We start from the raw sequence: 24,257 nt of genomic DNA, 5'->3' as shown, positions 1-24,257 counted from the left end.
GTTGGATGGCATCACTGACTCAATGGACGTGGGTTTGGGTGAACTCCGGGAGTTGGTGATGGACAGGGAGGCCTGGCATGCTGCGATTCATGGGGTTGCAAAGAGTCGGACACGACTGAGCAACTGATCTGATCTGACAGTAGCTTTAATCATTATTATATATGTATGTTGACAAAAATTAAATTAATGTGTATATTTGGGCAGAATAAGATACAGATTTAGATAAAACACATGAATATCTGGATTTGTTGGGGGGAAATTTTGCTTAGTTCTAATCTTGGGGGAAAAAAGGCCATGGCAGGATATTTTCATAATTAGGCCTTTAGATTAAGGTTGCTTTCATTATAACAAGTCAATGAGATCCTCTACTGATTATGAATGAAAATTCATCTGACACATTTACTAGAGTCAATAAAGGTTATAGGAAGGATGATGTGAATCAGTCTTGCCTCAGGCTAAGCTCAAACGTGCACAGCATAGTGCGTGGCATACATAAGTGTCTTTTAAATGAATGAATAAATCAACGAACAAGAAAACAATCAAAAACAACAGTTCAGGGAACAGGATCAGATTTAGTTCATCTCTTCATTCAGTCCATAGTTCTCTTATATCAAGTAGGCAATACACAGTGACCTCCAAAGTCAACATAAAGACTTAATTTAATTGACAGGCTTTCCTGACATCATAAACCATTAAATTCAAGCTCAAACTGTTTTTGAAGAGCTGCCAAATATTCCCTTAAGGGTCTGTAGCTTTCTTTAGCATGCATTCAGACATTTACAGGAAAAGCTTGCCAAAAGTTATGCCCAAAGGGAAGAATGACTTTCTATGCTACAGATAGCAGATGTAGGAATTCTTAAACTCTCCTACAAAAAAAAAAAAAAATAAGAATTATATTTCTAATCTGGGAACCATAGTTGGAAAATGCTATTGTTTTTCATTTTTAAAAGTGAGAATCATATGACTTATTTTTCATAATTCTAAACTATAAATCAAGATTTGCTCACCATGACAATCAATATCTTTTATCCTCTAATACTGATGTTTACTAACAATATCCTCTCCCCACCCCACTCTCACGACAACTAAAAAACTTAAGAGCTGTCACTGCTAATCAGATTGTCATTGGCTAGATTACTCGAGCCACAGTAGGCTCACAATGCTGTCTGTGTACCTTTCTTGGTTTGAGTGACCAAATATCCTTATTATCTCTCTGGATTCTTTTAGTCAGTGTGGCTAGAACTGCAACAATTTTTCCCCCATTTTCTATGGCTCTATCAATCCCATTCCTTTTCTCTTATGTTACAAATAAAAGCTATTGAGAAAACTCTTAATGAGTCGGTTAGTTTTCTGTTCCTTCCTTCTTTCCTTCTCTTTCCCTTCTTCATTTAATAAACATTTACTTTATGTCATATATTGCATTAGATCTTGATAACTCAGAAGACAAATATGAAAATAATTTTTTACCTCTGGGAGCTTACACTCTAATAGGAAACAGAGACATATAAACCAACAGTTACAAAATAATGTGATCCCTATTGCTACAGAGAGTGTTCAACATGTTTCAGGAACAGAGAAGACAGAGCACCTAACTATTCCTGCTTAAGAGATAGTTTTGCAGTAGAGGTGATACCTGATCAAAGATGGGGAAGCGAAGTTCTGTAAGCAAGCATATACTCCTTCATTTATTTAATGGTCTGAACCTCAACTATGTGCAAAGCTAAGGATATGGTGGTTTAGTCGCTAAGTGGTATCTGACTCTTTGCAACCCCATGGAATGTAGACCGCCAGGCTCCTCTGCCTGTTGGATTTTCCAGGCAAGAATGCTGGAGGGGACTGCATTTCCTTCTCCAAGGGATCTTCCCGATCCAGGGATCAAACCTACATTTCCTGCTAAGCCGGCGAATTCTTTAACTCTGAGCCATCTATCACAATCAGTAAGAGTGTGTTCCTGTCCTAATGGCTCTTACTTTATAGCAGGAGACAAGGAGTAGGACAACCAGCTATATAATTAATTAATTGTAACTGTAATGGTGCTACAAAAAGGTACATGGTGCCAAGAGAACTTAAGGGGACCTGGCTAAATGTTGGAAGGGTGGTGAAGGTGGTGGTCAGGGATGGCTTCTTTGAGGAAATCATGTTTAAAATGAAATCTGAAATGTCAATATGAAGAATTCACTAGAGGAAGAAGTGGAAGAGAGACAGGAAAATGTCTTCCTTTCAGAGAGGAAGGAAAGCAGAAACAGAAGCTGTAGTGTGGAGAATGAAAAAGACAGGCAGCAGGGGGTCAGTTACAATGTATCCTTTACTCTTTACTCTTCATTCCACTCCACTCTTCTTTGGGATCAAAGTAAACAGTAAACTGAGCTTTATAAACAGCTATATAATAGTTATTAGTCTTCAATTATCTGAAAATTTATATATCAGATGTTTTATTTAGGACATATACACAAAATGGAATCTTAATATTTCACAGAACATGCTTAAAAAGCTACTGACCACATTTTCTTCCTAACCATTCCTAGGTTCACCACATTCTTAAGTATAAGCTCTGTCTACTAGAACATTACATAGACAGTCACAGACGCTAATACACAGTTTTCATTAGGAGATCTGAAATGGGGGGGGGGACTTCAGCTCCATTTGCATTGCTTTGTTTCATTTAAGAGGTAAGGTATGGCTCTGAAGCAAATTTGTCAAATGTTGACATCTGTTACTTCTTGGTGGTGGGTATATGATTTTTTTTTTCTCTCTGCTTTATGATACTTCCATTTTTTTCCCACAAAAATCTGTGAATCCACAACCAAAAGAGATATAAAAGCAATTTTTTTTTTTGCACACTCAAAAATATTTTATTGATAGTGATGTGACATTAAAAAGTTTAATAACATTAAGTTTATAAGCAATTGCTCTAAGCAATATAGTAGAAGGTACAAGATTAGAATACAGATCTATGAATATATATCCCTACCTGGACTATAGGACATCCAAACCCAAAGAAAAGGAAGAATTGAGGAAAAGTTTTAAATGAACAGGAGATTTACTACAACAAATAATAGAAGTTCCAAGACTAACTGCCTTCCTTTGAGAAATTAAGCATGATAGTTAAAAGTTCAAATTATATAGTTTTCTTTTTTTTTTTTCACCTGTTTCAAAAGCAATTAATTCAGAAAATTTCAAATGTCACATACTTATTTGCTGTTACATATGCATTGCACTCATATACGGGATTTTTTGTTGTTGTTTAACAAGTTTCATTGCTTTGGGGGACTTAATTTGTATGAAATTAGTGTCACACGCTAGTAAAGTGATGTTTAAAATTCTCCAAGCCAGGCAATACACGAACCGTGAACTTCCAGATGTTCAAGCTTGTTTTAGAAAAGGCAGAGGAACCAGAGATCAGATTGCCAACATCCACTGTATCATGGAAAAAGAGAGTTCCAGAAAAACATCTATTTCTGCTTTATTGACTATGCCAAAGCCTTTGACTGTGTGGATCACAATAAACTGTGGAAAATTCTGAAAGAGATGGGAATACCAGACCACTTGACCTGTCTCCTGAGAAACCTATATGTAGGTCAGGAAGCAACAGCTAGAACTGGACATGGAACAACAGACTGGTTCCAAATTGGGAAAGGAGTACGTCAAGGATGTATATTGTTACCCTGCTTATTTAACTTAAATGCAGAGTACATCATGAGAAACGCTGGGTTGGAGGAAACACAAGCTGGAATCAAGATTGCTGGGAGAAATATCAATAACCTTAGATATGCAGATGATACCACCCTCATGGCAGAAAGTGAAGAAGAACTGAAGAGCTTCTTAATGAAAGTGAAAGAGGAGAGTGAAAAAGTTGGCTTAAAGCTCAACATTAAGAAAACTAAGATCGTGGCATCTGGTCCCATCACTTCATGGCAAATAGATGCGGAAACGGTAGAAACAGTGGCTGACTTTATTTTTCTGGGCTCCAAAATCACTGCCGATGGTGACTGCAGCCATGAAATTAAAAGACAATTACTCCTTGGAAGGAAAGTTATGACCAACCTAGACAGCATATTAAAAAGCAGAGACATTACTTTGTCAACAAAGGTCCATCTAGTCAAGGCTATGGTTTTTTCAGTGGTCATGTATGGATGTGAGAGTTGGACTGTGAAGAAAGCTGAGCTCAGTAAGAATTGATGCTTTTGAACTGTAGTGTTAGAGAAGACTCTTGAGAGTCCCTTGGACTGCAAGGAGATCCAAACAGTCCATCCTAAAGGAGATCAGTCCTGGGTGTTCATTGGAAGGACTGATGTTGAAGCTGAAACTCCAATACTTTGGGCACCTGATGCGAAGAGCTGACTCATTTGAAAAGACCCTGATGCTGGGAAAGATTGAGGGCAGGAGGAGAAGGGGACAACAGAGGATGAGATGGTTGGATGGCATCACTGACTCAATGGACATGGGTTGGGTGGACTCCGGGAGTTGGTGATGGACAGGGAGGCCTGGCGTGCTGAGGTTCATGGGGTCGCAAAGAGTCGGACATGACTGAGCGACTGAACTGAACTGAATGATCCTTATTTAAAGCTCCACTTTGTTTAGCAGAATGAGTGATACTATAGAAGGCAGTAACTTACTGGAGTGGAATTTTGCTAAAGCTAACAACAAAGCTTTCTATCTTTAGGTGGGAATAAATTATAGATTCATACAAATGCACTTACTAATAAATCAAATAGGAAATTAAGGGCAGTAAATCTATGACCCAAATGCATACTAGTTTAATGGAATGCTTTACAGAGATTTTCAAGGAGTACTAGTAAATCCTTTTAGATCTGCAGCAAAAAACAAAATGCTGTATTGTGTTTAAGCATCAAAACACAAGCCTACAAGTCTGTTCTTCAGAGGGAAATGTTTCCTGTTTACATAAAATAACTCAGAGACAACAGGTAAAGAAAATATTAAAGACAGTCAAGGAAGCAGACAATTGCTTTAGAGATAAATGCTGCTGCTGCTGCTAAGTTACTTTAGTTGTATCCGACTCTGTGCGACCCCACAGACGGCAGCCCACCAGGCTCCCCCGCCCTTGGAATTCTCCAGGCAAGAACACTGGAGTGGGTTGCCATTTCCTTCTCCAATGCATGAAAGTGAAAAGTGAAAGTGAAGTCGGTCAGTCGTGTCCAAGTCTTTGTGACCCCATGGACTGTAGCCTACCAGGCTCCTCCATCCATGGGATTTTCCAGGCAAGAGTACTGGAGTGGGTTGCCATTTCCTTCTCCAAAAGATAAATGCTAGACAGAGGCAAAGGTTAACACAGATATCTTACTATTAAGACATCCAAATGATTAAAAGTAATAAAATACATCAAGTGCGGCATTTTCTTCAAATGACTATGGATTCATATGATAATAAGAATCTAGTTTTGGACACCATTCTGACTTCTCACATAATAATTTATAAATACTTTGAAACATATCACTAATTTAAGAAAATTAGTGTTATAATCCATTTACATTCTTATCCATTCTTCCAATGTTTCATTAGGTACTCTTTTATATCATTAATATCTTTCCATTAATTTTCTGACATAAGCAGCTGATAATTTATTTTCTGTCACTGCTTTTTGCTGACTATTTTAGTAAGAAGCTTGTCTGCACTTCTCCAAGTCTCATAAATATGACTAACAGTTGTATTCTGCTTAATATCTACAGCACTGTCTTCACCAAAGATGAGGCTAGGCCCTACAGTATTAACTTCTAGCAAAGTGACATCTCCTGTTACTCTAGTATAGGGCAACAGTTTAGAGAAGTAACTATACCATGCTCTGTAAAGAATCAAAGTCGAAGTACCATATGCCTTAGTCATCTGTCCTTAGAAAAGGTACCATGAAATTCCCTTCTTGGAGTAACATCAGACTGGAATGGGTTTACTGTGATATAGAAATATCATATCCCTGAGAGCAGGTGAAAACCAAGTTATTAAAAACATATAGTTTTTCTTTGGGGGAAGTAGCATGCAGGTGGGAAAAAAGTGAACTAGAAAGTAAAAATAATCTGGATTTAATCTCTGAGACTCCCTGTACAACTTTGGGCAACTAACTTAATCTCTGTAAAATATGAATAATAATCCTCACTTGGTATGTGTAAGCAAGTATGTGAAAGTAACACATATAAGGGACCTAACAGGTATCTACTAAATATTTTCTTCCCTTAGAGTATCATATCATAATGGGATCCTTTGGTTCCACCTTTAAAATACTCATAAAGAACCACATCTATGTGTCTTAGTCTACCTTTAATCATTTTTGTCCCTATGGTGCCTGATCTCTGATTTGCTCACTTTGGGACCCCCTGATTTTTGTAACTGCAGAGTTCATGGAGGTACAAAATATTTTCCAGATTTCTAAGAAGAACTGTTCCTAACTGACCTGAAAATTATGACTGACTACTTTTAAGAACCTCTAATGGGACAATTATGACCGACTGTATTTTTAAGAACCTCTAATGGGACTTACAATCACCACTGGTAACTCATTACATTATTTTAAATTCCTTATAAACAAATTCCTACTAACATCTAAATGAGGCACTTAAGTTCCTTTCCTACCTTACTTTGTGAACATAATAAATTACAGACCCATCATATAACATTCCTTGAAATATGAAAACTGTAATCATGTACCTTCCATCAGGCTCCTCTCCAGGAAACAAACTATTATCACTGTTGTCAAAGAATCTGTGTATTAATTAATGCAAATTCACCACACAGCTTAATGGCAGGAAAAGAAAACAGGCTGCTTAGGGGCTGTTGTATGTACTAATTAGCTATGGGGATCTTAGGCAAGTTACTTAGCTTCTCTGAGCTTCATTTTCCACAGCTGTAAAGTAAGGATAATACTATTTAAAAAATTTTTTTTATTTAAAGGCTTAAATGAAATGAAATAATGTACAAATTCAAAATATAGTCACAACTGTCATATTAATAAAATAAAAAGAAGGCCTTGAAGAGGAGAAAAAAACCACATACCATGTTTACTGCATCTTGATCGAAAGGGTTCCATTCTATATTCTGAGGATAGTGGGCCAGAACTTTGGATTTGAATGTTCTTCTCAAAGGACTCTGGTCAAAATTTTCACCTACAACAGATAATTAATAATTAGTTAATATGCAGAATTTTTTCAAAAGCATGTCATAATTTTATTTTTATTTTGTAAATACACTGAGTGATAGTGTTGAAATCTGATTCACTTTCTACCTCTAATAGTCTGGCTTGTAAATTTTTCCATGGACAACTAAAAAGGAACTTTTAATAAGAGACGTGCATTTAAAACTTCATAATACAAATTTTAAAATCCTGGCTAGACAACTAATACTAAAAATCAAGATACACTAAAATAATCCTTGCTGTGACCTAATTACTGTCCTCATTTCAACACACGATGACCAAAAAAAAAAAAAAAAAAATCCTATTTGGAAACATTTAACTCACTAAAGAAACATTTCAAAATAAACTAACTGTAACTAAGATTCTGAAATTTTTTACATATATAAACTTAATGGTGCAGTGCCCAAAGGAGGCAAGTTTGCTTGAGTTTTCACAAAATCCTCTGATAAACGTGATAAACGTGACTGCATCTCCACGCTTTTACAAGAATTAATAGAATCAGAAACATCATTACTGAGTTGTCTGGTTTAGTAAACAGGACACATTAAAGAACACTAACCTCTAAAAAGAAGCTATTCTAAGCCAAATTAATCACCTGTTAAAATCCTGAAAAGGTAAAAGGCTATGCTTTGATCATTACATATAACAAAATTCAGTAAAGCTGTCAGCTCAGTTCTTTAAAGTCTTAACCAAATTAACTTCTGTGAGACCTGCTGCCTCCAAATGCCTTAGTTTCATAAAATATTTTAATATGGACAGATCTTAAATTCTCAGTGTCAAAAAGTTGAGATTAAGGAATTAGAAAGACCTTGGGAGCAATACCATCTGTCTCTTGTGTTTTTTTCTACTTTTTAAGTTCTAATTACAAAACACAAGCTGATATATTCAAAGATAAATGCTACTTACCAGTAATTGTACAAACAAAAATATCATAAAACAATTCATGAGTCACATGTGGACACCTAGTTAGATTCAGTTTCCATCTCTGGTAAAAATCTAAAAGATGTATCCTAAAACACCTTTCAGTGAGAAACTTAACAGATCTCAGATGCAGGGAAAAGTCACACTCTAAAATTTTGTTGGAGAATGCAATATAAAACACACAGGAGTGTTTTGAATATAGGCACATAATTTAAACAGATCTGTTGCAACAACTAACCTATTACTTCTAATTTAGGCCTTTGGCTAACAATCTTTTTCCTTTGGATTCCTCTTAGTTATTTAGGCAAGCACTCCATCTCTCTATCTTTCTACCTCATATTTTCATCTTCTAAGTGACACAGTAAAGAGCTTTCACTTCTAGAAGAGAAACTGTCAAAGGTGTCCCCAGTGAATGTTTATCAATTTCTGCACCATGCTTCTAGGGTATGTGAACATGGGAAAAGTCAGTGGACAATACGAAACCGTTCAAGAGTCACTATGTCCGAAGAAATGAGTCAGGGTTCACGGTTGATTTCACAAAGAGTAAATGGTATCTTTAGCTGGTACTAGATTCTTATGTAAACACTAAGAATTTTTAGATTATTTACTTCTTCATTAAAAAAAAAGGTTATATTTCACTTCAGTTTAAGTCAGAGAAAAAGCAAAACTAGAATTCTCTCCTGGTTCTAAGGTTTATGCTGCTGACTGTGCCAGTGACACAGCAAAAGGATAATCTCACCTTAGATAATACCCAGCCATCAAGAAACCCTCTCCTTTACCTGCCCTCAAATACCAAAAATGCTTATTTTATCATTCACAAATGTAAATAAAATATGAAATACTGCAGGGGCAGAAGAAACAGCATATAATGAGGATATAAATCCCTGCAACACTTACCTTTTAATGGATTTCTGCCTGAGTTTGGTTAAAATAGTAACTTTATCTTCATTCATATATCAAGTTATTAATGTGACAGGAAATAAATCAGAAAAAGTCATGACACTGCTATTTTCAACATAATTGTCCTGTTAACTAAGGAACACCACACCCTAGAGGAACAATGAATCAACCAGAAGAGAGAAAGAAAACCACCTTGAGAGAAAAAGAATTTCACAAAAACAAAACCCCATGAAACAGAAATACAAATCTAACAAAAGAAAAACAGAACCATCATCACCACTGCCACCACTACCACCACCACTTCTTATTAGACTGCTCTAAAAGAGGCGGGGAGATCATTGCTATATATACAGCTGTCTTGGCAAATATTATTTTGAAGAAAATGTGGAGAGAAGCTGACTGAAAATTCTGACAACACTGTTAAGGATCTAGAAGTGAGTAAATGCAGCTATTCCTATTAATATCAGTCAAATAAAAGAATCCTTGAGATGACTTTTGGAGATGTGAGACAGGGGAACCTAACCTTTGCATTTTGAACCCATAAACCTCTAACTTAGAATTTACTGTTAGGTTAACAGGGAAAATGAACCAGTCTAAGAATCTGGATTCCAAGGAAATGGAAATTACATAAGGATGCTTTAATTAACCTAAAATCCACCTTTCAAACACTATCCTGAAATAAACAAGGATTATAAATTTGTGCAATTATTAATATCCCCCGCAACAAGTAGACTTAATTTCAAGTAATATTGCCAAATAACCTCCTACTAAACTTAAACTACAATTAAACCTTTCCTCCTAAGAAAATAGAACATATCTGCCAAGAGAGCTTAAAGACTAATGAATTAATTTCTTCAAGGCTTGAAGCAAATGAGATCTTTACAAAAATTAAGATGCAAATAAGAGAACAGAAATACAAAATAACAAATTTTTTTGCCTAAGCAAAACTGAATAATGAAACAATTATGATGGACTTGGGGTGAATTAAAATAATAACTTCTAACACCTCAACTTTTTATTTTTACCTGAAGTCGTATTTGCAGCATCTTGGCTCTTGCCATGACGATCTGCTTCTAGCCATTGGTACAAAACTACATAATGTAATAGAAACAAAAAAGCTTTTATGAACAAAGAAACACAAACAAAAAAGCAATAATGACTTTGAAGAATGGAAAATAAGAATTAAAAAAATTAAACAAAAGCAATTAAACATGAGACATTAACATCAACAGAACACAACACCAATAGTATGTAGCTTATAGGCTATTAGTGATAAGAAAGCAAAGAGAATAAGTAATTGCATTTTAATGTAATAAGTGAAATGCCATTTAAACATCTGTAACAATTATTCATATGGGAAAAGGTGCATGTTCTTTTCTTAATGCTAATTTAAAAAGAAGTATCAGCAGAAAGCTAATGCCAGATATAATAAAATATGATAGTAAGACTAAATGACGAACTATGGAAATTGCATTCCAACTTCTGTAAACCTATCAGATTGGCTGAAGTTCAAGAAACTGACTATACCAAAATCTGATAAGTATGCAAAGAGACAGAACGCTCATAAATTGCTGGCGGTAATGCAAAAAGGTATAACCTCTTAGGAAAGACAGTTTGGCAATTTTTACAAGGCTAAACATAGTCCATATGATCTTACAACCCCTGTCTAACCAGTAGAAAAAAGTCAGACAAATTCCAAGAGGAGCAACCTACAATACACCTGGATGAATACTTGTCAAAACTGTCAAGGTCATCAAAAACAAGTAAGGTCTCAGAAACTATCATAGCTGAGAGGAGCCTAAGGAGAGAAGAAAGGTGTAATGTGGTATACTGGATGGGCTCCTCCAACAGAGAAAGGACATTGAGTAAACACCAGGAAATTTGAATAAAGTATAGATTTTAGTTAACAATAATATTGATTCATTAATTACAACACATGTATGGCACGACCCTAGGTTGTAAATGATAGGGAAAACTATGTGCATGGATGGGGGGTTGTGTGTGAGAACTCTGTATTAGCTTCTCAATTTTTCTGTAAATCTAAAACTGTTTCTAAAAATCAAGTCTGTTTAAAAATTTTTTTAAACAAGTCTTTAAAACTCTTACAAATTGTAAAGTTTAAATTAAAAAAAATTTTTTTAATTAAAAAATGATTTAATGTAAGGACAAAAACATATATTACATCCAATCTTTTAATTATTCTATCTTTTGTAAATTACTATGCAAACACAAGCTGAAGTTTGCTCAGTAAAGATTCCATTAGTCAACTATCCTCTTAGGTACTTTAAGAAATATCAACTCTTGGGGAAAAGTTTTACTACAATGAGGACACAAGCTATTAAAATATTCACACCTGGGGTGAAGGGGGGCATTTACAGTAGAGCTCTGTGACTAAATATATACTATGGCATTTCCTCTTTCTGGGTCAAAAGAATAACAACTACAAATTAGAGAGGGGAGTAGCAGAGTAGAATAATATTGGACTACTCCAAGCAGCAAAAAATCTCCCCGTTTGGAAAAGTGAGCACGAACTTTACTACTGATACTGAATATCCTTCTTATAAAAATGAGACACAAAGCAGGGAAACTAATCCATTCAATGGTCTGACAATTCTGCCCAGCTCTCATCTAAAGCCTAAATGTGCCCTGATAAAGGTAGAAACTCTTGGTTGTGTTCAGAGTATCGCTGCCATTATATTTACCAACAGTCCCAATTATTTCATATAGCCGTTGTTTCTGGTTTCATTGGCCAAAAATAAAAAAATACGAAAGTTATTTTAGATCATTTTATTCTGACCAATTATACAGAAAATGGTACATAAGCAAAAATAATGTTAATAGATTTGAGGTTCAATTATTTTATCATATCTCCAGATCACCAAAATCCAATTAACTATGGTCTAAATAATTGAGAGAACTTCCAGTGAAATAACTGCATCTGCTTCATGCAAAGCTATAATGAGAATCACCATTAGACCAAATTTGGATTGCAGTCTACTTTATAGCATATATATTAAAAAAGATAATGTATAACTACAAAAGAAATGTGAATAATATTTCACTTAACATACAAAAATGTATACAGGCAGGTCCAGAAGGACTGAGCTCTAACATTTCTTAAACTCTCTCAGTTTCTGAAATATGGCATATTATAAAGTGTCTGAGCCTCCTTTCACTTTGTAGATGACGTCAGAATATCAATAATATACCTCTTTCCCCTGTGGTTGGGAGCACAAGGTCTGACTTTCTGGAAGCTCCACGTTTCCTTTCAACTGGCAATGGGAGCAGGGACACTGCCCCTGCTCCAGCCACTGGTGAGGATTTCTCTAGTCTGTGCATGACATTGTAAGCAGAGAGAGATCTGTGAATCTCGGAGCTATTTCTCAGGCTGAATGTCCCCATTATGTATTTCTTCACTCATTTCCTCTCTGAACCTTCTCACTCCTAGGGCCCCAGTGAATTCCCTTCTTCATTATCCATTTCCACCACAGCCTATTTCTGAGCAGGGTATTTCTCCACAAAACAAGGCCAAGGCTCCCAATACTTCCCTATGTGCCTATCCCTGAAGGATGTCACTGAAGTCTAGATGTTTTAAAGAAAGTTTGTTGATGGGAACAATGAAAACAGAAGGGAAGCTGAAACAGGTAATCTCTTCCACCCTGTCTTTTTTTCATTTTATTCCTTTTCTCTCTAAAGGGAAGTTAAAACATAGACACACACACATGGACAGAATGCTCACAATCAGTAAATCTTCCTCAGTATGATAACAAAGGTGACAGAAGTAAATGGAGACACTATGGATGCTACCTATGATGAAACCCATGCTGAGGCAAAGAAAAAGGGACGATGTGGTGGTGACAACTCCTCCTTCCCATGTCTACCTCCAAAGGTCTCCAAATGTTTGCCTCCCAAGACCCAACCTGAATTGGCATAAGTGGGAGCTGGGAAGGGGAACACTAGGGCAGCAGTGGGATTTCCCTGGTGGCTCAGACAGTAAAGCGTCTGCCTAAAATGCAGGAGACCCGGGTTCAGTCCCTGGGTCGGGAAGATCGCCTGGAGAAGGAAATGGCAACCCACTCCAGTATTCTTGCCCGGAAAATCCCATGGAGAGAGGAGCCTGGTAGGCTACAGCCCATGGGGTCGCGAAGAGTCAGACACAACTGACTTCACTTTCACAGGGAAAGAGAAGCAGGTGTGGGTGAGGGGGAGAGGGCACCATCAGGGTGATAAATAAAATAAGGGGGCACTTCTGTGACATTCATAGAAAGACATTTGCTACACATGTGCTGTCTCTACACCACAGTAAGCTGTCCTCTTCAAAGTAGGTGCCCTAGGAGGCTGCATATTCAATATTCATTCTGATGATCCTCCAACTAAACACCTCTGAACAGGCAATGTATAAGTAGAGACCTTATGAAGTAGTGACCATCACACAATTAACACTCGGAGCTTACTACAGACAGGTGCTTAAGTGCTCTACATATATTAACCCATTTTATCATCATAATTACTATATGAAGTAGATCCTATTACCATTCTCATTTTACTGATGTAGAAACTGGGGCACAAAAAGGTTAAATAACTTGCTCAGGTCAGATAACAAGGAAATTCAAACCTACGCAGTCTAACCCCAGAGTCTGTGCTCTTAATTCTATGTACGAGGTCATCTCAGGAAAGAGTATTTCTGCCAAGGGAAATAGCAAGTGGACAATCCCAACGGTACAAGTGAGCTTGTCCCCACTGAGCTGCAGTAAGACCAGGACATAGATGCATCTAGTGAGGTGGTAGAAGATGAAGTCAGAGGTTCCCAGGAGCCAGATAAAACAGGTGAGGACTGTAAGCAATGGTGAGGATTTCTGATTTTATATTAAGTATCACGGGAAGCCCCTGGAGAAGGAAATGGCAACCCACTCCAGTATTCTTGCCTGAAGAATCCCATGGACAGAGAATCTGGTAGGCTATATAGCCACAGGGTCGCAGAGTTGGATACGACTGAAGCAACTTAGCACACATCGTGGGAAATAATTGGAGTATCTTCCACAGATCACCCTGCCAGCTGAGAGAACAGTTTATAGTGGGCAAGAGTAGAAGGAAAGTGATCAGTTAGGACCTTCTGCAACAGTCCAGGTAAGATATGATGGCAGTACAGATTAGAGAGATAGTAAGTGCTAGGGTGGTGAGAAGTGATAAGATTTTAAATATATCCTGAAGGCATAAAATAATGATTTGCTGATGAATGAGATGTGAGAGAAAGAAGTAGTCAAGAAGGATATTGTGATACCATGAATTTTGATCTAAGCACCTGGATTAACAGTGTAGCTACTTACTGAAAGAAAGAAGATGGAGGTTTTGCTGGGGGGAGGATAGTGGTCAGGCAGCTGGAATGAAGAATTCAGTTTTGGATATGGTAAGTCTGAGAAGCCTACTAGACATCCAAGAGACATTTTTGAGTAAGCATTTAGATATATGAATTTAAATTCAAGGGAAAAGTTTAGAAACTCAGGGGTCTACATAAAAAAGACAGTATTTAACATCACAGGGCTGGATAACGTCACCTAGGAAATGACTGCAGATGGAGACAGAGGCTGAGGTCAGAGCCCCCCGGGACTCAAGCAACATTAAGAGGCTGGGAAGAGGAAAAAGAACTAGCAGAAAGGTAAAAGAGAAAAAGCAGTCAGTAAAATAAGAGAAAACCAGAAGCATCATGGAAACCAAGTTAAAGCAGGTTGTCAACAACAAGGAAGTCACTGTGACCTGAACAAAGAGATTTCTGCAGGGTGTGGGGGTGAAAACCTACCTGGTATGGTTCCAAGAAAGACTGCAAAAGAGAGGAAGTCCAGGCAGAGAGTATAATTAACCCTTGAGGAGTTCTGTTGGAAAGATGATAAGTGATAATACTGGAGGAGAATGTGGGGTTGAGGGAAGGGTTTCAGATTTTGTTTTCTTAAAGACAGGAGAATGTTAACACATTCAAGCAACATTTCCACTGTGCCTACACTGTGTCTGGTTCCTCCACAAGGAACATACATAACAAAACACCTTTGAGTTCCTCTGCATGCATTGGAGAAAGAAATGGCAACCCACTCCAGTGTTCTTGCCTGGAGAATCCCAGGGGCGGGGGAGCCTGGTGGGCTGACGTCTATGGGGTTGTGCAGAGTCGGACATGATTGCAGCAGCAACAACAGCAGGAACTAAAGCCCCCACCTAGATGGAGAATGGTAACTCCAGGCTGAGCTCCAGAGTCATGGAACACTGTCCTGTTACCTCATCATCAATCAATCAAAAGAAAGTCTGCACCCTGTGGAAGACAACAAAGATGCTGAACCCCTTCCCGAGTAATTCTCCCTTTAAAAAATTTCATGGTAGAGAAAAATTCCTGGGGCTGGTTTTTGGACACAAGCCTGCTTGTGTCCAAAGTTGCTGGCTTCCTGAATGCAGCAACACTTCCATTCCTACCAGCACCTGTACTGGCTTTCAAGCATTGAGCAGCCAAACCTGAGTTTGGTAATATTTATACAGGACACTGAATCCATAAGGGATTGCATCTTTTCTCCCTCTGGCACTTCTTGAAACAACCCCAAATCATTCTCACTGGATAAGCCATGCCAATTATCTTAGCACCAGGGAATAGCTATCACTGATCCTGAATTTATGACAGACAGCAGGTGCTCACCAACATCCCTATTCTCCTCTCCTTCCCAACATCCCTGCATCTGGGTTGGGGCCAAAAGACTAGCTCTTGCCAATGAAATGTGAGCAGAAGTGATGTGTATCACTTCCAGCCTGAGGCACACAATCTGTCTTTCTTCTGTGACTCACCGGCTAAATGCAAATGGAAATGGGGCTGTAAAGATGGAAGGTCACACATGGAAGAAACCTGGGTCATTGAATGTCTCTGCAAAATAGAGCCTCTCTCCACCTTGGCCTACATTAGACTAAACAACGAATGAGAAGTAAGTTTCTATTGTTTTGAGCCACTGATAGTCTATGGTTGTTATTACAGGAGTTAGCTATTTTTATGTTTCTGGATTAGCCTGAGTTTTAACTTGCATTAGTCTTGACCTTCTGACTCTAATGTCAATCCCTGACTATATACCACCTTCACTTCCTTGATGATGTTCTACACTGCCTGCTGCTGCTGCTGCTAAGTCGCTTCAGTTGTGTCCAACTCTGTGCGACCCCACAGACGGCAGCCCACCAGGCTCCCCCGTCCCTGGGATTCTCCAGGCAAGAACACTGGAGTGGGTTGCCATTTCCTTCTCCAATGCATTTAAGTGAAAAGCTACTGGGTTCAAATACATGATAAGTATAGTTCTTCAAATACGGGATAGAATTAGCCCATTTTCTGTGAATTCTCTTTATCTTTCATATACCAATCACTAAGCTACTAATCAAGACCAGAGGCATTAATTCATGATGGGCCTATTAGTCATTCTAAATCTATAAACTCTAAATCCAGTTTGCAATCTTGCAGGTATAGGCTGCTGGTCACAAAGAAAATCAAGCAAAAGAAGGTAGAGGAGTCTCTGAAAATTCATAGGCCCTACTGAAGAATGTTCATGGATAAAGAAACCTGAATTCTGGTAATCCTAAAAGTTTATCTTGATTAAGAGCTTAATAAAGTACATCAACAGCAATCCAGTAAGTTGTTAATTTCTAAGAGACTCGTAATACTGAAGTTTATTCACTGGGAATCAAAAGAGTACACAATACAGATATTTTGCTTCAAACTCAACCAGAGGTATCCCAATAATCCTGGCATTAGTGCAGGTATTAACTCTCCAAGGGCACAGTTCCCAATAAGACTGCCCTGATTTCAGAAGTTCCCCAGGCCACCTGCACTACTCACAGACTGGATATATATCTTGAAGTTCCCACAAATCCCTCAGGTCTGGCAATTAATAACCAAAATCACTGCAGATGGTAACTCCAACCACGAAATTAAAAGATGCCTGCTCCTTGGAAGGAAAGCTATGACAAATCTAGGCAGCATATTAAAAAGTGGAGACATCACTTTGCCAACAAAGGTCTGTATACTCAAAGCTATGGTTTATCCAGCAGTCATGTAGAAATGTGAGAGTTGGACTACAAAGAAGGCTGAGCATCAAAGAAGCACTACACTTATGATTATAGTTTTATTTTAAGGCATAGAAATCAGAAGGACTAGACAAATGAAGATATACACAGGTTGAGATCAGAGAACTTTCATGCTCTCTCCTTGTGGAATCAGGGTGTGTCACACTCCTACTCCCACCAATGTGTTAATCAACCAGGAAGCGCCACTAAACTTTGGTGTCTAAAGTTTTTATTAGGGCACCATTACATAGGCATGACTTGTTAAATCATAGCCATGTTACCGAAACTCAATCTCCAACCTCCTTCCCTCTGCTAGGTTGGTTCTGTGACCAAGCCCTACCTGAAGTTATCTAGGAGCCCATTAGTAGTTGCTTCATTAGGATAACACTCCTGTTACCAGGAAATCCTCAGGGTTCTGGAAGTTTTGCTCCAGGAACATGGGACAAAGACCAGATAAATTCTTATTAGGCACTGTGCCTCCTACCACCAAGCATAGAATATAACAGTATATTATTTACTTGTAAAAAATCTTAACAATGAAACCAGGTTCTATGGTCCTCTGCTAAAGATGAAATAACAAACCATTCTGATCCTAACCCATGCTTGTCATGATATTCCTTTTGCAATAAAATTATGAACCAAGAAAAAAAAACTTTAAAAAGCCATTGAAATAGTATAACTGATATCATGAAACTCTCTAAGAGGAAAGGGTCCATAATTTTTAGGTTAATAATCAAATAAGTGTCATATGTTCACTGCTGCTGCTGCTGCTAAGTCACTTCAGTCGTGTCCGTTTCTGTGCGACCCCAAAGACAGCAGCCCATCAGGCGCCCCCATCCCTGGGATTCTCCAGGCAAGAACACTGGAGTGGGTTGCCATTTCCTTCTCCAATGTATGAAAGTGAAAGTGAAAGTAAAGTCCCTCAGTCGTGTCTGACTCTCAGCGACCCCATGGACTGCAGTCCACCAGGCTCCCCCGTCCCTGGGATTCTCCAGGCAAGAACACTGGAGTGGGTGGCCATTTCCTTTGAGGAGGAGGGTTCAGGATGGGGAACACGTGTATACCTGTGGTGGATCATGTTGATATATGGCAAAACCAATACAATATTGTAAAGTTAAAAAAAATAAAATAAAAAAAAGAAAGTGAAAAGGGAAAGTGAAGTCACTCAGTCGTATCTGACTCTTCACGACCCCATGGACTGCAGCCCACCAGGCTCCTCCATCCATGAGATTTTCCAGGCAAGAGTACTGGAGTGGGTTGCCATTGCCTTCTCCTATGTGTTCACTAGTGTTTAGTAAATGATTTTTATTATTTTTATATACAAGTGATTTTCAAATAATAATTATACCCAAGAAAACAAGGTTCTAGTTCTAGTAGTCTAGGGCAAATCACAATTTCTTCGAGCAAAAATATCCTCATACATAAAATACAGATTATTTTATTATTGTAACAATACACTTTTAGCATGTAGTGTTATTAGATATCTATCTGCTGTGAGAATCATTTATCCAAAAAAAGCATTTTAATGTTACTATTCATGCTGCTTTTTACTATACAAAATAAAACGAATCTTCCCCTATTGCTAAAGAACTTATTCTCTGCTAAAGAGCCTACAAGAGAGCCACCCTTTGCCTTTAGGAACAAAAGAAAGCCAACCACCGTTAAAATATTTATAGCTGACAAGTAATACTACAGAGCTAGAGTTCTGAGACATTCAAACTGAAGGTTTTCTACTGCGTGACTCAATGAAGCACTATCTGTACAAAGCGAAAGCAGACTTTTCTCTCCATTTTCATTCATTACTATACTCACCTATACAGACACATTTAGTTTACACAGGAGTAGCAATTAACTCTCACAGGAACACCACTTTATTCCTCCTGCTGCTGCTGCTGCTGCTCCTAGGTCGCTTCAGTCATGTCTGACTCTGTGTGACCCCATAGACAGCAGCCCACCAGGCTCCCCCGTCCCTGGGATTCTCCCGGCAAGAACACTGGAGTGGGTTGCCATTTCCTTCTCCAATGCATGAAAGTGAAAAGTGAAAGTGACATCGCTCAGTCGTGCCCAACTCTTCACGACCCCATGGACTGCAGCCCACCAGGCTCTTCCGTCCATGGGATTTTCCAGCCAAGAGTACTGGAGTAGGGTGCCATTGCCTTCTCCGTTTATTCCTCCTACACTTTTCAAAAACAGAAAAATTCCTGCATAAGAAATCAATAATGTTCTCTGAAGGAGATATATAAATTATAAGACAAGGAAGGATACATTTGTTTTACTAACACTACTGCCCCATGGTATATGAAATTGTTCTAACATCAGCAAAATCAGGCAAAATAAGTATCGGTAACAGGATTCACTGGGAAAGAGAATATTCCTACAAGAATCAAAGAGAAGAAGTATTATTCCAACAATTACCTGAAGCTGCTGGTAGCTAGAATGTTCCACTGATGTGACCACCTCTGAGTCTCTCTGCATTGGTGTGCACATTCGCCAAAGGCCTTCCAGGCCTCCGCTAATATGCTGAGTGTGAGCTAGAACACTCAGGCTTTAAAATGAACTAACTAAACTCTGTTTTAAAATGGTACTGAGGTTGAGCACAGATACAATGGTCCACATACACTAGGGGTGGGTGGGGCTGGGGGTCAGAGGGAATGTGACCTATATGATGACTAGACTTTCCCATTTCTACAAGGGACTGATTCCTAAAGCTACTATCTAGTATATTACGAAAGAAGAAAATCAGCTTTGGTGGGGAAAAAAGTCCTTTCAATCACTTTCTGAAGTTTTCAAAATTAACATGAAACAAAACCCACCAAGAAGGATAAAAATGGGAGGGAGGAGTAGAATTTTCCTCTTCTCTATAGGAAAAACAATCTCTTCCTTCCTCTCTCCACCAGAAAAACAGAAGAAAACCCTCAAGATGATCTCTTAGCCCTGCATTTCAATTCACAATTCTTACTTCTCACCAAGACTCTCCACTCATCTATCTCAGTACCGGCAGGCTGAACTTCATTTTCAAAGCTTAACTCTTCTCCCCTAAAGGTTTTCTGCTGTTAACAGTGCCATAATCCATGTAGTTTTCAAATATTACTATCTACTAATCATCTCTGAAGAGGGATGAATTTAACACTAAGAATAATTCTATCAAAAAGGTATCACATTCACTACTTTTATTCTGGTACTCGGCACACAGCTTGAATAGCTGACTGACTAGGAGTCATTCTAGATTTAGATTCTAGATTTCTCCCCCTTCCCTCATCTGGACCCCACCCCTTTCCTTCCATATTCAAACAGTCATTAAAATTTATAATTTATGCTTCCTTACTATCCCTCCCAATCAGCCTTTCCTTTCTATTTTCACTGCCACTTTGTTAATTTTGAATCTCAAGCCAGGCTCAGAATACTTACAGTTTCCAAAATTCTAGTCTCCCTGCCACACACTGTACACAATTCCCTTCTAATTCTTCCTTCTCTCTCTCTCTTTCTCTCACTTACTCATTTACTCAACGAACATTTATAGAGCTCTACCAGCCAAGGCACTGTTCTAGCTTTGGGGATACACAGCACACAGACTGTATTTTCCAAAGATGGCCACAACAATATCTCCTATCCACATGTTCTTCTGAAACTCCATCAGGAGGTGGAGTCCATGTTCCCTGCTCTTAAAGCTGGAAGGACCTTAAGACTTCCTCAAACATAAGCATACCAGAGAAATGAGGTTATGGCTTCTAAGGCTAAGCCATAAAAAATGCCAGGCATTTCCACCATATTCTCTTGGGACACATGCCCTTACAACACAGTCACATGCTGTGGGAAGAGAGAAACTGAGGGCCCAGCCAACAGTGAGCAGAGCCTGCCAGTCCTGGAAGTGAGCCACCTGCAAGTGTGTCCTCTGGCCCTGTCAGGCCACTCAGCTGATGCAGCATGGAGCACAGGCAAGGTGGCATCACCATGGGCTGCCCAAACTGCAGATCTGTGAGTAAAGTAAATGACCGTCATTTAAGCAGAGAGTTTTCTGTCTGGTTTGCGATGCAATAATAAATAACTGGAACAAACAGTGAACAAAAAGGCAAAAAAAAAAAAAAAAAATCCTTGTCCTCATGGAGTTTATATTCTAGGAGGAGATAAAAATAATAAATTTAAATTATACAATATGTTGAAAGACAAAAAGTGCAAGGAAAGTTAAAGAAAAGAGTAGAGTAAGAAGGGCAGTACAGAGCACTAGTTGCAATATTAAATAGGGAGGTCAGGTGGTCTTATTAAGATGATGATATCTGGGCAGAGACTCAAGTGAAGATAAGTGAATTAATTTTCTCTCTCAGGAAAATCAAAGTGAACTAAGACACCAGTCTCCTGAGTTCAGACCCCTGTCACCCAGAGCCCAGATTCCTGAGATGGCACTTGAGGACCATTGTGATCTAGCCCTTGCCTACATGTTCAGCTCCAGGTTCTGAATCTCCCCATTGCCTACACATCTGCACTTAAGTTCAATGACTGGCAGTTCCCTTTAAGTACTGTGGTCTTGTGTCTGGAATGTCTTCTTCCATCTTGATTTTCTATTACCCCCTTAATCAATTATGACAAACTTGGCAACTTAAAACAATACCCACACTTCTTATCAGTTTCTGTGGGTCAGAAGTCTGGGCACAGTGTGGCCCAACAGTTCCTTTGCTCCAGGTCTCACAAGGTCTTTAAGCAAAGAAAGAGTAAGGAGTTTTTTCAACATAAAAGCTTAATCAGAACAGCTAAGTTTTATGGTCCAACATCTTTTAAATTCCAAGAGCTTAATTTTTAAGTAAATCACTATTGTACAAACATTGTACTAAATATGTATTAGTTGATGTGTTAAAATAAAAACTTTCCTTGATATTAAGGTTCAGGACACTGCATTTTTCTTCTTGGTTGACACATAATATGTAAATATAATTTTTTTTTTTTTTTTAAGAAATAGAACTGTTTAGGTTTTGGAACTCTGTTCTCATAATTGCTCTGCATATTGCTATCCACTTAACATACTGTATTAAAACTGTTCAATCCTATCTCCTCCTTTAGACTTTAATCTATACAACATATTATTCATTCTTACATCCTCAGCACCTACTTAATACTGTGCCTGGTACATATGTTCATTAATGTTTGCTACATAAATGGATAAATGAAAATGAAAACTGTATTTGGACCTGAATTATATACTCCAGAATTTGGAAAACTTATTTAAAGAACTGATAGCTGTGAAAATGATTCACTTCCAAACTTTGACTATATAAACTGAAAAGTAATATAAGTAAAGGAATAAAATTAGTCCATTTTCTTTATAACATTTTATTTCTTTTCTAATTTGTACCAACTTATACATTAAAATTTGATACCTACCTTATGTCAAACGTAAGACTTAAGGATATTATTATCATATCATTTGCCCATGGTGGTATCACACAACCAGAACTTTATTATTCTTTGCTCTGAACCCAGGACTTCATGGCTAACTTTTTTTTCAAAGTAAACTTTAGTTTTTGGAATAGTTTTAGATTTACAGAATTGGGAAGACAAGTACAGAGTTCCAATATACCCTCCAACCAGTTTCCCCTATCAGTAAGCATTACATTATAATTAATGAAGCAATACTGGCACATTATTATTAACCAAATCTATTCATTTTTCAGGGCTTCCCTGGTGACTCAGACAGTAAAGAATCCACCTGCAATGCAGTAGGCCTTGGTTCAATCCCTAGGTCAGGAAGATCCTCTGGAGAAGGGAATGGCTATCCACTCCAGTATTCCTGCCTGGAAAATTCCATGGATAGAGGAGCCTGGTGGGTTACAGTCCATGAGATTGCAAACAGTCGGACATGACTGAGTGACTAAACACTTTCACACATTATTCAGGTTTTCATATTTTTTATCTAAGGTCCTTTCTTTGTTCCAGAATCCCATACAGGATACCACACTGCATCATGTTAACATAAAATGGATCATGTAACTTGGTTTATTTACAGAATTGTCATGTTTGGTCATTTAGATGTAAACTATAAATTTTTGAAGCAAGTGGAATTTGAATATAAAATAATGATATTTAAAAAATAATATTATTTAAAAATTTTACGTTTGGTAATTGTACTGAAGAAATGGAAAACCAAAGAGGTCTTGTTATCTGAAAACTGGGTTTGCCTCTCAGTGGGTGTCAAGCCAAGATTGGGAAAAGGACCCACTATTTACAGCAAGTGGCACTAGTGGTAAAGACCTGTCTGCCAGTGCAAGAGGCTAAGACACAGTTCAGTCCATGGGTTGGGAAGATCCCCTGAGGAAGCTCACAGCAACCCACTCCAGTAGTCTTGCCTGGAGTAGACAGAGGACCCTGGCGGGCTACAGTCTATGGGGTTGCAAAGACTTGGACACAGCTGAAGGGACTTAGCACACATACACACAAGGAGAACACCAAGGATCTTTCCCAACACAGTGTCTCCTGAACAGCAAAACTGGGAAGTTTTAGGCTAAAGATACATGCATATTCATGAAAAGGCTTGGGCAGTTGATAGGTCTTCAGAATCCAAGCTTCCTGATTGAAGTCAGGAAGGTCAGAAAAGCTCAACATATTTATCCTTTGAGTTCCAGCTGATCTAGTGGTTGAGCACTTCAGACTAATTTACACCACTTCAACAGAATTAGCAATGTTTACAACTGATATCTTTCCAACAACAGCAAAGTTACTTCTTTCGCCTGATAACAGTTTGTTTCTGCATTATTTTTGTCCCTTCGAGATCATTTCTGAGACCTATTCAAGGACAAGCACTAGGACAGGCTTAGGCCAAAAATGGCTTAGGCCAAAAATGGCTTCTCTTATGTCATGAAAGCAATGCTTGGCTCTCTTTCTCAGGAACTCCTTACCTTATCTGTTTACAGCCTTACTTTTCAGAGATATATACTGAGATATTTCAAATAAAATCATAAAACGTCTAGGATTTGCTTATAAAACATAATATGGGGATGTGAAGAGGAAACAATGTTGGTCATGAATTGATAATTCTTAAATATGGATAATGGGTATATGGGGATTCACTGTACTACTCTATCCACCTGCATGTGTTCAAAATTCTCCATATAAGAAGTTTTTTTTGTAATACACCATGTAATGTAATGTAATGTAATACACCACATTAACAAATTTGAAAAATAAAAACCATATGATTACTCAATAGATGCAGAGAAAGCCTTTGACAAAA

The 24,257-nt window shown here is 38.1% G+C and overlaps 1 protein-coding gene across 2 annotated transcripts in view; it reads right to left on the bottom strand.

Moving 5' to 3' along the window:
• Nucleotides 1–24,257, bottom strand: part of DENND5B (DENN/MADD domain containing 5B) — a 221,470-nt gene that overhangs the window by 114,433 nt on the left and 82,780 nt on the right. Inside the window, exons 2-3 of one of the 2 annotated variants that reach the window (XM_010860600.1) lie at nucleotides 9,988–10,053; nucleotides 7,003–7,112 (exon numbers count right to left, since the gene is read on the bottom strand). In XM_010860600.1, the coding sequence (XP_010858902.1) occupies nucleotides 7,003–7,112; nucleotides 9,988–10,053 (176 nt within the window). The remainder of the gene's footprint in view (nucleotides 1–7,002; nucleotides 7,113–9,987; nucleotides 10,054–24,257) is intronic. The other variant, XM_010860601.1, reaches the window with a different exon arrangement.

The sequence above is a fragment of the Bison bison genome, unplaced genomic scaffold (assembly GCF_000754665.1).
Source record: "Bison bison bison isolate TAMUID 2011002044 unplaced genomic scaffold, Bison_UMD1.0 scf7180017864468, whole genome shotgun sequence".
NCBI classification, from domain to species: domain Eukaryota; kingdom Metazoa; phylum Chordata; class Mammalia; order Artiodactyla; family Bovidae; genus Bison; species Bison bison.
This window is presented reverse-complemented; position numbering and strand designations above follow the sequence as displayed.